The sequence below is a fragment of the Nanorana parkeri genome, unplaced genomic scaffold (genome assembly GCF_000935625.1).
Source record: "Nanorana parkeri isolate BGI_ZX_2015 unplaced genomic scaffold, ASM93562v1 scaffold225, whole genome shotgun sequence".
In the NCBI taxonomy this organism is placed as follows: domain Eukaryota; kingdom Metazoa; phylum Chordata; class Amphibia; order Anura; family Dicroglossidae; genus Nanorana; species Nanorana parkeri.
In genome coordinates this window covers 718,308-735,021 of record NW_017306493.1, presented here as the reverse complement: position 1 = coordinate 735,021, position 16,714 = coordinate 718,308, and the positions used below count along the sequence as shown (strand labels likewise).

Sequence of the window (16,714 nt, the reverse complement as noted above, 5' to 3'; positions counted from 1 at the left end):
AAAAGAGGGGGTCATTATTTCCGGGAGGGAAGAAATCCGTGCCCGTTAATGGTAATAAAACTGAATTGTATGGCCAGTCATGAGCTTTATGTAAGCGATCCCATGTTGTAAGTGTGGCGAGCGTGAGGGGGGAAGTCAGAGGGGACAGTGTCCGCGTATATGGTGGAGTCCAGATACATTCTGAGAGGTGGGTATTACTCAAGTCTACTTCCAATATCACCCATCCTTTATGGGAGGCATTGAACGTCCAGTCTAGGAGCCTAACTAATTGAGTTGCTTTGTGATAATGTTTAAAGTCAGGTACGTTGAAGCCCCCAGCCCGTTTGTGTCTAGAGAGAATGGAATAGGCTATCCTAGGTTTCCTGCGTTGCCAAATAAATTTGGATAGTAGGGATCGTAATGTGGTAAAGTACGTTGTGGGGAGAGAGATAGGTAGCATTTGGAAGTAGAATAAGATCTTAGGGAGAATCATCATTTTGAGGGTGTTTATCCTACCCAGCCAGGACATGGTTCGGGTAGAGTATGAATTGAGGTCAAGTTTTACTGAATTGAGTAAGGGGATATAGTTGTGAGTGTAGAGATTTGACGTCTTAGGAGTAAGGTAGATACCGAGGGAGCGCATGCATTCATGTCTCCAGAGAAAGGGAAAATGTGCTGTTAATTTAATGCCATCATCAGATGATATATGATAGCTATATCAGGGGCCTGAATGCTATCTGCAGCATAGGTAGCAGCTTGATGTGTCCCACATTCTCTGTCCGGTAAAATGTTCTATGGCCATGAAAACCGAACTGGATACTGATTAATTAGTAATATGCGTGAAATCACAAAACAACTGCAGTAAAAACTGTGTGTGTGTGTGGGGGGGGGGGGGGTGGGGGGATTTACTAAAACTGGAGCAGCTAGGCATAGTAACTAATCAGCTTCTATCTTAACCTTGTTCAGTTAAGCTTTTGAAAATGAAAGCTGGATTATGATTGAGCACAAAGCTGCTCAAGATTCTATCAGCTGATCGAGGGATACCAGCTGAAAGGGTGCCGACAGTGGCACCCACTGTGCAAATTTCAACCGGTTCCTCAAGAACCGCACAGTGTATGGCCACCTTTAGAGTGAGTCTACAAGCAATTTACTGTATGAAGCAATGGAAATATGAGCGGTCAGTTGTGAAAATACACTAACTATAGTGGTTGCAGCATGTAAAGTCCAAACATCTGATCGGCATTCTTGTTCTGGATCAGTGTTATAGTGATGCCTGAATCTACCCAGATTTGATTCGCCAGGGTTCGGCGAATCTTGTTAAAAATTCGGCAAACCTGAACTTAGAGTCAAATCCCATTGAAGTCTATGGGGGCAATCTTAAACTTTGGCCATTTTTAGGAATAATAGTCAAACTTCTGTCAAAAAGGCATTGGAAGCTGAACATTGCCATGGGGGACATACACTAATGCAAAACATTTTTTTTTTTAAAAACACCATACAGCGGGGAGAGGGTCTTTTCATGTGGTTTTGAGGGCAACACTGAAAATGCTAAAATGGGTAGAGGAATTAAATATGGTAATGCGATTTGAAGAGCTTACAGATCGTCTATATGATAGACATACGCTATTTATGGAGAGGTGGAGCCCTTGGATGGATTATATGAGTTCATTAGAGATCCTTAGATATTTATAGGGGACATGGTGAAGAGGGGGAGAGAAGAAGTGGTAGAGGAGGAGAAGGGTGAAGCAGAGGGAAAAGGAAAGGGTAGGAAAATGGGAAATAGTACCAAGACTCTGATCTGCTAAGTGAAACTCCTTTTATTAGATCTATTTATTATACCTCTGTGGATTTGTCTGTTAGTTTGTTTTAGGGGGGGAGGGGGGTGTGAGGATGAAAGATTTTAGTAATACGAGTTGTTTTACGTTATATGGTAGTATATATGTGGATGCAATGATATGACTAGGATAATATATGTATTGTTTTAAGTGTTAGGTATATGAATTGTTTTTGTGATTTGTGGTACCGATAACAATTAATAATTAATAAATAACATGCTTGGGGGATGCCCTAATGGTAGTGGTGTTATGGAACAGTACGGTTTTCATGGACAGTCTTAGCATCAGTGTTCACTGGCAGTGCATATTTGGCTATGGAGTTGATTTGTTTCTTTTACAATCAGCTTGGTATACATACAACAATACAGCAGCACCCCAATCTGATTAATTTCAGTTAGAAAAAAAGTAGTTTTAGAAGTGACACATGCTTTTTCATTAAATGGAAATGTCTGCTTTCACTGGCAGATAGAAATTGGAGTGTAGTTTGCTGTGGCTGTCCTTGTACTCACTGATGCAATTGTCATGCCGCTGGCCAATTTCTATCACACTCTCATTAAGAATTAAGATACTGCAAATGATACAGCAGTATAAAATTGACCAGCAGTTGGACATGTTAACAAGGATGAAGTGTATAAATGTACCAGAGAAAAAGAGTACAGATAAGTGTTTTACTACAAGAATTAAGAGACCACAGATAACGCAGCACTGTAAAATTGGCTAGCTGCAGGACAATTTTAAATAGCAAGGCTGGACTGACATTTACTAGAGATGAGGTAAGTAGTACAGGTAGATGTTTTACTACAAGAATTAAGAAACCGCAAATAACACAGCACTGTAAAATTGTCTAGCTGCAGGACAATTTTAAATAGCAAGGCTGAGTTAAAAGTTACTAGAGCTGGGGTAAGTACTACATGTAGGTGTTGTACTTCAAGACTTAAGATACTGCGGAGGATAAATCAGTGTAAACTTGTCAATCAGCAGGACAGGTTTAATCAAAGATAATAGACCTAACAGGTATACACCTAACTTTTATTTTATCTATGGGGTTGGGGGGTGTCTAAATGTTATATGATATAATATGAGATGATTAAAGCATACACAGTTCTTGCACTTTTTCCCCTGTCAAATGATGCAGTGCATGCTGAGAACAAAAGCTTAAAGAATAGATGGACAATAAATTGTGAATGCACAGCTTTAAACACTCCAAACTTAAAAAAGGCCCTATCAACATATGATTAAAAAAAAAATAACACCTCTGAAACAAAAGCCCACTTTTTTTCAAAAGGGGAAGGTTTGCAGCAAAAAGAAAACAGTTTAACATAAAATAGGGACTTATCAACATGAAATAAAAATTAAGAGATCCTTAAAATAAATGAAAAGATTGTCAATACCCAAAACAATAGCCTTACAGCAAAAAAATAAAATAAAAAATGTTGCTATGGACAGGGTGGCAGCTGCAAGTGACCACTGACCTCAAATCAACCACAAATTAACAGCAACAAAAAAGGCATCAGAGAGTTTGAATCCCCCCAAAGAATTAGCAATCGGAATTAAAGTACAGTTTCCTAATTGAGCTTAATCTTTCCCTGTGTAGCTCAGTTTTCCCTATGCTAGGCAACTGTTCCCTAAAAACCCAATTTTTTTGGTCCTTCTTAGCCTGCTGGCCATACTTCAAATACCAATCAATGCATTGTGTTTTTAAACAATTCTCTCAGGGGACAAAATTTGTCCGGGATTGTGAATCTTGAAACCAATGGTAGCTGCCATCCTATAGCTGTGGCTATATCTGTAACTAAATACTAAGTGCTTTGTAGCACTTGACAAGTTTACTTAGGGCCCTTTAACACCTATGCGTTGTGGTAACTTGCAGATTTCAGTGGGGCATCCTGCAGTGCCAATTAGTTTTAATGCACCCAGGTGCATTATTAGGGTCTCCTTATCACTGCCATAATGGGTGTGTTACTTCAACGCATGGTAATGCACACTGGTGCACTGCGGTTCCATTCTGAATGGCACCCCAACAGACCTTCCTTGCCCATCTGTTAACACGCAACAAGTGGACAGGGGTGGTATGAATGGGCCCTTACAATAGTAGGCAATGCACCAACAGAATGCACACAATGCACATGCTGTGCAGCATTTAGAAAAAAGTGTCACATATGTATTTTGTGTTTTAGGGCTGAATCACACTTTTGTGTTGCAGTAACGCATGCATTATTGCAAAGTCCATTAACACACATGGTGCGATGCGGTGCCATTCATTTCAAATGACACCCCAACACAGCTGAGTTGTAGAGTGCCTCAAGACATGGCAGCACACAGCAATCAGTTAACAGGTATTGGCGTACAAAAAAATGGGGCATGTTCGATTTTGGACATGCTGGGGTTCATTTACAGCCGATTCAAAGTGAATGGTCTGCCTTATTGCGATGCACATTAACATGTGCAAAAATGTAAATGGCCTCCTAAAGTGTAACTACATCTTACATATCAGAGCACCCCCCACCCTTTCTCAGTTTCATACTCACCTGTCCCCAATACAGCAAGATATCTCTTTGGCCACTTGTCAAAAACCGTCTTGCTCGGTCCCACGCATACGATCTGCAATCCCAATGATTCCTATGGACTTCTGAGTACTCTTTAGTGTTACATTTAAGGTGCAGTTACACTTCCAGGTGCACTGTCAGCTTACTAAAAAAAATAGACGTGTTTACTGGTGTGGTAATGCAACATATAGTGCGAATAGGCTCTCAAGCAGAAAGAAGAAACCTATTTTCCTCTTACTTTCTGAAAATGTGTAACTATAGAACCCCCGGCCATTCACAAAACATCTGCCTGTCAATGGCCAGTGAAAAAAAAACTCCATTGTATTCAATGTGGGATCCATACATAGATATGAAACAGCAGGCATAAAATTGTATTCACATACCGAGTGCACACAATAAATGGCTTCTTTTAACAATTTTATTTTGAAAATAAAACGTTTGTTTTTCACAAATGGCACACGTCGGACTGTGTCTGATACTCCCGCGGCAAGCGGTGGGAAGACTGGAAGAACTGAATGCAATCTTGTAAACGTTACATCACAACACCCCTAGTAACTCTTTTTAGGCGGCCTCTGACAGGGAAGGAGTTAACAAAGGGTCCACCTGTCTTAGTATACAAGTCTGCTAGTCTCCATGAAGAATAGGGGCGTTGTCACTGATAGTGTATGTCGCTCCGTTTTATGGAAAAGAGTAAATGATCATTCTGCATGTCATTCACAAGAAATCGGTTAACAATCACTCAATGGTTTTACTCTTCTGAAATCGAGTTTCTTCGTTTTGCTCCATAGATCTCTGCGAGTGTCCTGAAATGTGGGCCCCATTCCCATATGTCGTCCCCAATAGGTTCATCTTCCCCAGCTCTTTCAGAGCTGCTGGTCAGTGAGCTGAGTGATCCAGCTGAAGATCCTCCTCCCTCAAAGCCGTAAACTTGAATGGAGTCATAGGGAGGAGCCACAGGGTCTCGTTCTGCTTCTCTTAGGCGGAGGGCCAGAAACCGTTGTACATCAATGGGGGCTGATTGAGGTGACCGGTGAGCTGGCTGGCGGGGAACCCGTGGAAGAACATCCATTCGAGGAGGGTGAAAGAAGCCTCCAGTGAGGCCTGTTTGAGGAGGCTGCAAGGCTGACATGTCAAAAGCTTGAGTGTCTTGTTCTCCTCCACCTTCATCATCATAAGTAATTATGTTTTCTCTGATATCCTCATCCTCACACAGAGACATAGGGGATGGCTTGTGTCTGCGCTGCAAGTAGAAGAGGGACACTAGGGCTGAGGTGGAGGAATATGAGTAGGATGGGAAAAATGTAATGATGCAGAGAGAAAAAAATAAATAAGTATAATGATGGGGTTGTGTTCAGAGATGGATATGTTATAGATGAAGAGAAAACAAGAGGTTTTACCATTAGTATTAGACACTGGCAATAGGAACTGTGTCAATGTTGTAATGGGTAATTACCATGGAATATACAAGCTGCTTGCTTGACAAAACATACAAGACATAACTAGGTTCCGTGAAGAAAATGACACCTATATTTGTTCTAATGTGAGCAATTGTTTGTTGAGGTCTAAATAATCGGAAGTCACTATGGCCCATTTCAGCAGGCTGAATCGACACTACATTTTTATATTTCTTTTACTACACTTTTACTACTAAGATATCTATAGTGGAGTTTGCAGCACTAATGTCAGTGTTACAAGGTTTCACTCCTCCTTCTGCCTTTTTAATCAAATAAAGAACTCCATCAAAAACTATTTTTTTTATAGTTTAAGATAGTGTGGGGATGTGTTAAAAAACATATCATTGCTGCCTCTGCCCCTTATAGGTTTCTTTTCCTTGTAAGAGGACAAAGACAGCAAAAACCTGGCAGTGGTTCCAACCTGTCCCATCCTTATTCTATAAAAATACATTATTTTATTGCCGTCTAAAGCCCCTGGCGAATGAGAAGTAAAGAGAGAGAATTTCCCCAAGGAGGATACAGGCAACACGTTTTTACTGGAGTGTCATGTTAAAAGGAAACTATATTATGTTTTCCCATGTACATATTTTCAGATAGTAATGTAACCTTCAGCTGAAAGTAATTTGTCATGTGACTTTTAAATTTTTACTTGCTCGCTGGTGTTATTTTGGTTACTGTAAATGCTCCCTAGCGTCCTCCCGTCACCCTAAGCTCAGTATACCGCGAGCTGCAGCTCACGGTATACTGAGACGCTACAGTATAACACGAGCTACTGCTCGCGGCATACTGAGACGCCGCAGCTAAAGCGGATCCCGACAATTATGTCTGGATCTGCCCAGCTGCGTGAGTGACAGCTGGCTCCGCCTATCTAGAGGCAGAGCCAGCTGTACCCTCGCCCGTCCGATACGCCAGTCAGCGCTGGCGGATCAGAGCGGGGAGGGGGGAATCCAGCCCCTCCCCTGTCACGGCAGAGAGCGGTGACAGGATCGAGAGATGAGCGAACACCGGTATGTGTTCGCTCATCTCCCGATCTACTGAGCCGACCTGTGACAGTCTCATTGTCCCAGGTCGGCTAGAACTATGAGGTGAGGGAAAAGCACTCACCTCATAGTTCTCCTTTAACTGACACAGAACAAGTCTGCAGATCAGAAATTCTAAATGTGTAATATCTATGCTTGTTCTTGGTAAATCAGTGAAAATACTGACGCTAGGCAACTACCATTTTCAGAGGAGATCAGCCATGACAGTCTGCATATTTCTCTCAGTACAGGTTTCCTTTAAAGTGTATATCTTGCTAATGTTTTGGATGGGGTAGGGAATGGTTAAAATCCTCTGCTCCAGCGATGGAATGTCCCTTGGCATCCTCACATCCTATGTATAGGACGTGATGACTCACGGGACCTTAGACAGATGGAGCAAAGGGGGAGAGAGGCTGAAGGGACCGGTCTAGGAGCCAGCTGGGATCGCAGCTCAGGTGAGTATATCTCTGTAATTTTTGCTTCCTAGACAAAATGAGCACCTAAATTAGCCTTACTGCAAGGGTTAGGTTTTTTTAATTTGCCGAGAGTTCTTGTGTCCCCTCCCAGATGTTTGCTATTACTAATGGTTGCCCCTTTCCCCACTTTTTCTCTCACTCTTGAACCCTTTCTTCAGAGGAGCAGATCTAACCCAGGTATATACGGCCTGACTATAGGCAACACGACCCCCAAATTTGCAGCCTATGCAGACAATTTGCTGTTCTATATGACCCAACCTAAGACATGTTTCCCAGCACTTTTCAAAGTATTACAGACCTATCACTACCTTTCCAAATATAAAATAAATCTACAAAAATCAGAGGGTCTGAATGTTACTTTACCACCAGACGTCATCAATAGTCTACAACCACATTTCCCTTTCCACTATACCCAGTTCACATACCCAAAAATCCCAACTGGGGCTGTAGAACTACGTTGATTCCTTTTCCTCATACACAGACGGGAAAGGTAGGGATAGAGCTGGAAAATCTACAACTCACTCTGCCTGATATTTTAGAAGGTTCTCTTACAGATATGTGGCTTTTTAGCTTGGACACTTGTCTCCAAAACTGGTGTCTCCATTGGAAGATGTTCCCTCCTTTTCTGGTGACAGCTTTAACATTTAGAACTTTCATTCACTTGCTGACAAGTGACAATGATCACCAGAACATAGACAGAGGGTGAATTTCCCCAGGGGACACAGAAAGTCGAGAAAGTATCTAAAAATATAATTTGTGCTTTTATGATGGGTTAAAGCCGAACTCCAGGGCTAAACAAATTTTAAGTAAATACAAAAAGCATATGCACTCTTACTTGATGTGCATCCTGATGTGCTTTGTGTATTTCGTCCAGATCTGTGCAGTAATCCAGTGTGAAACTTTGCACTGTGCAGGAGCTTCCTGTAAATAAAGACCGGTCACTGCTGCTCCCTCTCTTCATGCAGAGTGACTGGTCTTGTTTCCACCCCCCTACTGTAGTTTTCTACAGGCAGTCTGTAGTGGGTGGACCCACTACAGGCTGACTGTCTCTGCACAGACTCTCTGCACTGCATAGGCTATGAACATCACAGTGATGATGTCACTGCTTCTTTTACTCGGTCATATCTGAGTTTACAAAGGCATATGGTGCATACAAAGTAGATTTATATTCTCTGTTGCCATTGAAGAATATATTTAGGTTAAAGTTTTTGTGCCCAGAGTTTGCACTTTAAATATTCACAATGGATGGTCCAAAATATTAGCAATAATATACCTATAGATATTAATGATCAGCAAGTGTCTATGGATATTTTAGTTTGATAAGTGTTGAGGTGCTTCCTGGACAACAGTAGTTGTAAATACATTTTACTAATAAAAGAAGAGATAGTGGTATAATTACCCAAAAGACTAAATGCACAAGCCAGTATGGCCAACAGAGCGGGAGTGCTTAGTCCAGCAGCTGACCCTGTGTTCATATGACAGGTTAGGACTGTTCCACCTGCCTCACAATGACATAAAGAGACCGTCAGGGTATCAGTACTGCTAAGAGGGGGATTCCCACTGTCTGTGATTTCTATCGGCACTAAAAACAAGTCCCTCTGAGACCTCCAGAAGCCGCTGTGCTTCACCAGAAGAGACGCGCTTCCATCTAGTGAAGAGAGAGAACAGAGATTAAATATTGGAGTGCATGGGAAACGATATATAGCTGGAGTAAAGAAGGAATGGAAAACAGACTATTCTATAGGGGCTGTTAATGAGCACACCTTTGTTGTCTTGTATAGTGAAGTTCCCATTTGCAGCAGCTGGACTTTGAATAGAGAAAACACCATTCTCAACATCTGCATCTTTCACTTTGATAGTCTGGATGATCTTTAGTAACACAGAGACAAAATAAAACTTTAATTAGTATGACAACACCATAACATTGTTTTATTATACCAAACAATAGGGCTGCACCCCTGCAGAGAGTAGAATCTAACATACACTGAGATTATACAAACCGGTAGTATGGCAGAGATATCCTTATACATGGACATTTACAATCTATAGAATCTAGATTATTATATTTGTATCTCAATATGACAAATAATATAAGTGCTTAAATTATAAAATGAAATAATTCTAGGTGTTGGATGTCGTTGCTGTATTGTGATAGATTTGTATTCACATATTAAATGAATCCTGTACTAAGGGATGTGTAGGCAACCATTGCTCAGCTTTTCAAAATGCTAGTTGCCCTAGTAGTCCCTGTTTTTAACCCTAGTTGTCCACTCAGAGCAAGCATGGACCAGGAAAGTTTGAACACTTTTCTAGCATGCTTGTTTTGGGTCATTAAATTAGTCTGGTGATTAGCATTTTGAATACAAAGAGACCAGCGATGGCAGCACACCTAAATTCCAGTAGAGGTTTAGAGGTTTCCTTTAATAAAGAAATCTTATGGCAAAATAATGAACACCAGCAAATGCCAAAAAGTATCACCATCATCCCATAATGTGTTTTTAGAGCCATTCAAAAACCCCCTAAAAAAAACATTCTATGGAGCATTCTATTGAACCATAGACCTCCTGAAGCCCCCAAAGAGCATACCACTATACAATGCCTGGCGCATGAGAGGCCTAGGCACGGGTCCACTCTAAAATTATGTTTGATTCATATGTCACAGATGTCACAGATATTACCTGATCCTAATTTGTTCACCTAGATTGCATATAGATTTTACACAGCAGGGGGCAATTCACATTGGGTGTTCTCTGCTGTGCGTTTAATATGGGAACACATATACCAGGGAAATGCAGTAAAATCAGGAATATTTTGAAGAATACAATTTAGGGATATGGTTCCTTTAGCTAGGAAAAGATTCCCTTATTTTTTAAATATAAGGCACAGCATTGGGCACAAGCATGAGACATACACTGCTAAGATGGTGCATTTAGTGGCTTTTGAGGAGCATGCCAGCCTGCTAACAGCTAGATTTTAAAGAAAAAATCCTAGACAATTGTAATCAATCGGAAAACCGCTAACACTATCAAGAAAACACTAAACATGCTCCAAATATATATTTATTATTACAGGTATTTATATAGCGCCAACAATTTACGCAGTGCACATTCACATCAGTCCCTGCCCTCAAGGAGCTTACAGTGTAAGGCCCCTATCTCACATACATACATTCACATCAGTCCCTGCCCTCAAGGAGCTTACAGTCTAAGGCCCCTATCTCACATACATACAAGGGCCAATTTAGACAAGAGCCAATTAAGGCTAGGTTCACACTAGGCGATTTATCGCACATTTCAAGTCACGCAATATCGCGCAAAACACAGATTCGCAATGAAGTCAATGGAGACTGTTCACACCTTTGCGGTTTGTCGTGTGGACGAAATCGCCTGTTGCACAAAAAGGTACAGGAGCTATTTTCAGGCGGCTGTCGCGCGGTTTGGGTCCCTATGCATTGAAAGCGTAACCTTCCATCATGTCTTTGGAGTGTGGGAAGAAACTGGAGTACCCGGAGGAAACCCATGCAAGCACAGGGAGAACATGCAAACTCCTTGCAGATAGTGATTTGGCCAGGATTTGGACCAGGGGCCCCTGTTGCTGCATGGCAAAAAAGATAACCACTACACCAGTGTGCATATATAATGCCCACTTAATTAACCCCTTAAAGCCAGTCGTACACATACAGTATATGTGGCAACATGGCAGTGGGCTTCAGCACAAAGCTGCCACATATATACGTATAGTCATCATCACTTGTTTGTGCTGCAAGCATGCTTACTAGGTGCCCCGAACACAGTGACCGCTCTGTCACTGACAGCTCTTTGTCATTGTTTATATTCCAGAGCCAGAGGCAGTGGACTTCCAATCATGTGATTACCCTGACAGTCAATCACATTGATCACATGACTAACTAATGACATGTAACGCCTCTGGCTTTACAAACTTTCTAAGGGCCGGCTCCTGCCAACTAGAGAGTTGGAGGTAATACAGGATGCCTACAGCTATACGGTTAAGGTAAAACATATACTGTGCTGTATTATACCATTGAGATTCAGAGGTTAAGGTCAGATTCACACTGTTGCTATATGTGTGTTGGTGCACTGAGATGCCATTTATTCTTCATTTCACATTTGGTGTGAGAAGGTTAGAACTGTCCTCTAAGTGATGGCAAATCCCTCCTGACAGCGATCACCTGAATAGTTGTCTTGAGTAGAAAATATCCCTTTTGCTTCATGGTGACAACTGTAACATTTACCCTCACCTTCTAAGCCAGTGACAAAGTCATTATGACAACAACAATGTCCAAATATCCAAAACTAAAAAAAAATCATTTTGGGCTGGAGGTTTTATTAAAAAAAAATATATATATTTTCAAGATAAAGGCTGTGTGTCCTCTCTTCAACGTCTAATAATTTTGGTTCCTATAGTCCCTCACTCACCCAAGGATTGGATGCAAGTAGTCAAAAATGAACTAGGCAGATGGAGGGTTTAACTGAAGCAGATTGTGCAGTTTTTCTGTTTTAGGCCCTTTTCAGACAGACAGCCTGATAAAGGTCCGTCTGTCAGTTTTTCAGGTAGATCTGACTGGAAGCCCAATGTTACATCGATTTACATCCAATTACTAAGTCCGTCCAGGTCCAGAAAAACTAAGGGAACAGAGTTACGTTTTGGCTGACCTGATCGTGGCAGAGCGGGGGCAATCTGATGTAAATAGATGCATGTCCATTTACATCTGACTCCCCATAGACGTAACATGGGTCGGTTAACTTTAGTTATTCCTTCATATTAAGATGAAGGAAGAAAATGGATGGGCACAGATGTCACAACAGTGACATCCGATCGGTACTGCTAAAATTAGCAGGGGATCCATGCACAGATTCCCTACTGATCTGAAGTGACAGGCATCCATATGAAAGGGGCCTTAGAGGATCAATCATTGCTAAAGTAACATTTCAGTTCTGGTAGATGATGGAGAGACTTGGGGACTCTATTGGTCAGATCTCAGCACTTGAGACCTATTGTCTTCCTCCTGGACTCTTCTTTATTTAATGTTATTGAGAATGTCAAATTTGACTTTAATGCACATGATTTGTTATTGATTTTTCTTTTAGGCAAGTTTTAAATAATATTACCATTACTCTTTTCTTTTTTACATGAGAAACTGAACATACCTGTCCAGGTTGTGCATTATCACACACGTGTGGCTTATATACTTCAGCAAGTGTCGGAGGATTGTCATTGACGTCTAACACCTGGATCACAATGCCAACTTGTGACACCTGGGAGGGGCTGTCTGAAACAAAAACACAACACAGAGACACAACAAAGAGAAAAAAAGAAAAGAAAACAACAACAACACCAAGACAAAACAAAACACACAACAGAAATTCATAAAACAACACATGATATATAAATAAACAACACAAAAGGAGAAATGTGTCAGTTTGTGAGTTTGAAGACATGTACAAACAAAATATGCATATGTAGCTTGATACTTTTCTTTATTTGGCTATGAAAATTTAAATCTCAAACAGGGGACACATCAACTAGGGCTGACTAGCAAAAAGAACTGACTGACCTCAACCTGATCAGAGACATGCATGCACAACCTCAACCTTTCTCCTTGGCTTAGGAGATGTTTCCCTGTGGCACATCCATATGGAAATGAATGTTCATTTTTTGTAGGCAAGGGTCATGACCCTAATTGTTTGTAAATATTTGGAACCAGCTATATACCCATACTTTGTATGATTATCATCAGCAATGCTTCGACTGGTTGCATCACTTGAAAATATGGCCAGGTAGCGGAGGCATAACTGCATAGTAAACTGGCTAGTCATTTTGACAACATTTACATGGCTAATGACATCATATGTTTGGCTTGTTTGCCAAATGTACAGATTAACAGAATTAAGCCCCAATTTATGGAATGTTATTCTAAAAAAAATTGCTGTTGCTATGAAATCTTCCAACAAGATCCTTCTTTCCCCTCTAAAACTGGATAAGTTTATAAATGATCTCGCTCACCGTTCTCAGTAGCCGTTACAGTGATACTGTGCTCTTTCTTGATCTCTCGGTCCAAGGAAATGCTTGTTCTGATAGTTCCATCTTCAGGGTCAATAGAAAAGAGAGCCTCTGGGTCAGAGAGTGGATCAATAGAGTAACTGAGAGGAAGATAAAGCATAGAGAAGAGATCTATTGTTGTGTTTTTTGGAGACATTGTTGCCCGACAGCAAACAGGTCAAGCTTCTGTGTTGCTTAAAGAGAACAGGTCACAACTGGACATTTTAAAGAATATGAATATTCAATTTTTATTTACTTAAACTGTGAATGTGCATCAACTGTTATTTGTAGTTTCTTATTGGCTGTCTTTGCTGAAAATAATTGTCATTGTGGGAAGTAATTATAGTTATAGTTTAGTTAATTTAGGGGCTAAATACAATATTTCACATTGTAAACTTCCAATGCGATGCAAAATATAATGTTCGTTTTTCTAGGGAATGATCTAATAGAGGAATATTTACCTTAAAGGAGAATTATGAGGTGAGTGCTTTTCACTCACCTCATAATCTGAGCCAACCTGTGACAATGAAACTGTCACAGGTCGGCTCAGTAGATCGGGAAGTGAGCGAACACATACCTGGCCCTCGCTCACTTCTCGATCCTGTCACTGCAGAGAGCCGTGACAGGGGATTGACTGGATTCTCCCCTCCCCTGTCCGATCCTCCAGCGCTGACTGGCGGAACGGACGGGGGGGCGGGTACAGCTGGCTCTGCCTCTAGATAGGCAGAGCCAGCTGTCACTCACGCAGCTGGGCGGATCCAGACATAATTGTTGGGATCCGTTTCGGCTGCGGCGTCTTAGTATACCGCGAGCTGAGCTTTGGGTAATGGGAGGACGCTAGTTTGTGGCCTCCCATTACCCTTCGGAGAACTATGGGGAAAAGCCCTAACCCCATAGTTTTCCTTTAATCCATGATATGGGCGTCTCCCTTATCGCCAGTATCAGTTGCGAGACTGGTCCCCCAAACCTGCTCTTCTTGAGAGAGTGGGGTTGATTTAAAAATGAAGCAGAGCATGTTCACTTTACAAAAGTAAGTTTTAACTTTAAAAAGTACATTTTCACTTAGATCAGTGAATGCGATCATGCTGCATTCACTTTGAATCCCCAATCATGCACAAGGGACATTTTAAAAACAGGATTTTTACTTGATTAGGATGATTGAAGTCAACACAGCTTCACCCCATCCACTAAACTAAGTGGTAATCCACTTTGCTAAGTAAACATTCACTTTGCAAAGTTAACACGTTGTGCTACTTTAGTAAACCAACTACATATGAGATTAGGCAGTTTTCAGGTAAGCAATTTGTAGCAATTTGTGACCTCGGATTGCCTGAACAACAGCAGTTGCCATATTTTCAATGATGAGATCTTTTAAAATGGTCCACTAGTACTTGCTTAAAAATAGACCAGTTGATGGTTTTAGCCATATCTGGGATTACTATTCAGCATATCATGTGATAACAGTTATATCATCAGGTATAAATAATTTGAAAGTGTTCCCAAACAACAAAAATGTGTAGCATTGCAGAAGGAATCATCAATCTTCAGATCACCCCAACAGCCTAAGGCTGTTAAAGCCATTGGTATGTGGCTGCCTATAGAGTGGCAGATTTATGTTTTATATTATTATGTTTTTACACTTTAGCCAAGGCAGCTACAATGGCAAAAATTCTGTTTTCTGTGACTAAATGTTAGCACTCTCCCTTTGGTGGTCCCCCTCAATCCGATTATGTCAGAGCTTTTTTTAAACTCAGGCAGAAGCCAGCCCTTCTGTGTACATAATACATAGTTCTCACATCAGTCAAAGTGAAGTCTTTAATGTAAGTTGACTGTGGGACAGCGTAAATAATCAGATTTTAGTATCACTGAACACATATTAGTGCAGTGTTATAGGTGCATCATTTCAGCTCAGGTTAAACCTGCTAGGTTCTGCAGTTGCAAAGCATACTTAAAGAGACCCTATCACCAGACTATTTATTTCAACAACAATCTACCCATAAAATTAAAAGTGCATTTAACATAATTTATGCATTTTTTTTAACTTGTAAAAGCCTTCCTTCAGGAGACATCCAAAAGTCCTGAGACTACTGCTGGGTACAACCATTATAGATGGAAAGTCAGCATTCCCAGCACACTCAGAGCTCACAATCAAGTGACTATACTATAGTATTCCTCTTTACTCCTCCCCCGGCAGCTAAATAAAAGGATATGTGGGGAAGTGAGGGAGGGGCAAAGGAACTGGGCCAGCACAGACAGTAATTAGACACTCCCAGAAGAGGGGAGGGCAATGACATACAGGGAAGGAGAGAGTAACTATGGCTGTGCTAGGGAATCAATTTTTCCTGGTGTAGGTGCCTTCCCTGTCACATTACAAATAAATTGTTCATATTTTCATAAGTAAATATTCATAAAAGATCATTAATGGAAAGAAAAAACAAAAATACTGCAAGTGAGTATTTAAAATATTTAATTTTTTACTAAAATACTACAATTTTAAAAAACTTTTTGGCATGGTCTCTTAAAATCAACCCAAGTGCCAAATTTACTTTAATGGTAGCTTCGCCAGCAGTATATATTTTCCTTCCATTTGCTTTCCTTACATTTTCTTTGACCACTGGAAGCAAAGATAAATTCTTCGTACTTCTGGATATAGAGTGCATGTGACAGACTTCACTTTAATCTATGTGACAGTTCTGGTGCTAGGCAATTCATGGCTCTGGCACCCAGCTCTGTAACATGGAGGTGAGAATAAAGTCCTCAGCCCTGTGTAAGCTCCAAGTTGTGGCTTACACAAGTTTTCTTCTCATTGCTTTCAGTAGTCAAACAGATCTGTGGGTAAAGAACAGATAAGTAAGTATGCAGCTGGTGGGTTGGTCATTAACTTGAAGCCATGCTTTGCCCCAGCACAGGTTAACTATAATTTCAATCATTCAAAACATGAAAAAACATTGGCCTGCAGGAGTTTATTGCTTCTTTTCATGGCACATCATTTGTACAACAAGCATGTATTTTAATAAGCTGCATAAAAGACTTGGCCATGCATGAACAACTTTAGTCCAACATAGTTCATAGGCTTATCACTTGGCATTTGTGACACATACAAAAACAGCTATTTTATGGCTCTTAAATACAATATTTGGGAAGTAACACACCGAAGTATACAATATAGCTCAGGAATTAGCCTAAATACAGTAGATACTGGTCTTATTTTAAACGGTATGAACAAGTTTGATACTACCATTCAATATGTGTACAGTATTGTGGTTACAATTAGTCTTTGGATTGGTACAAATGCTGTCCATGAAGCTTACATGTAAATAATAAAAAAAAAAAAAAATAATAAAA

At 40.7% G+C, this 16,714-nt stretch overlaps 1 protein-coding gene across 1 annotated transcript in view; it reads right to left on the bottom strand.

The window, feature by feature from the left end:
• Positions 1-4,769: 4,769 nt before the first annotated feature.
• CDH24 (cadherin 24) overlaps positions 4,770-16,714 on the bottom strand; it is a 66,997-nt gene continuing 55,052 nt past the window's right edge. Inside the window, exons 8-12 of the mRNA XM_018556137.1 lie at positions 13,334-13,470; positions 12,478-12,599; positions 9,073-9,178; positions 8,709-8,957; positions 4,770-5,626 (exon numbers count right to left, since the gene is read on the bottom strand). Coding sequence (XP_018411639.1) covers positions 5,109-5,626; positions 8,709-8,957; positions 9,073-9,178; positions 12,478-12,599; positions 13,334-13,470 — 1,132 coding nt within the window. The 3' untranslated portion in view covers positions 4,770-5,108. The remainder of the gene's footprint in view (positions 5,627-8,708; positions 8,958-9,072; positions 9,179-12,477; positions 12,600-13,333; positions 13,471-16,714) is intronic.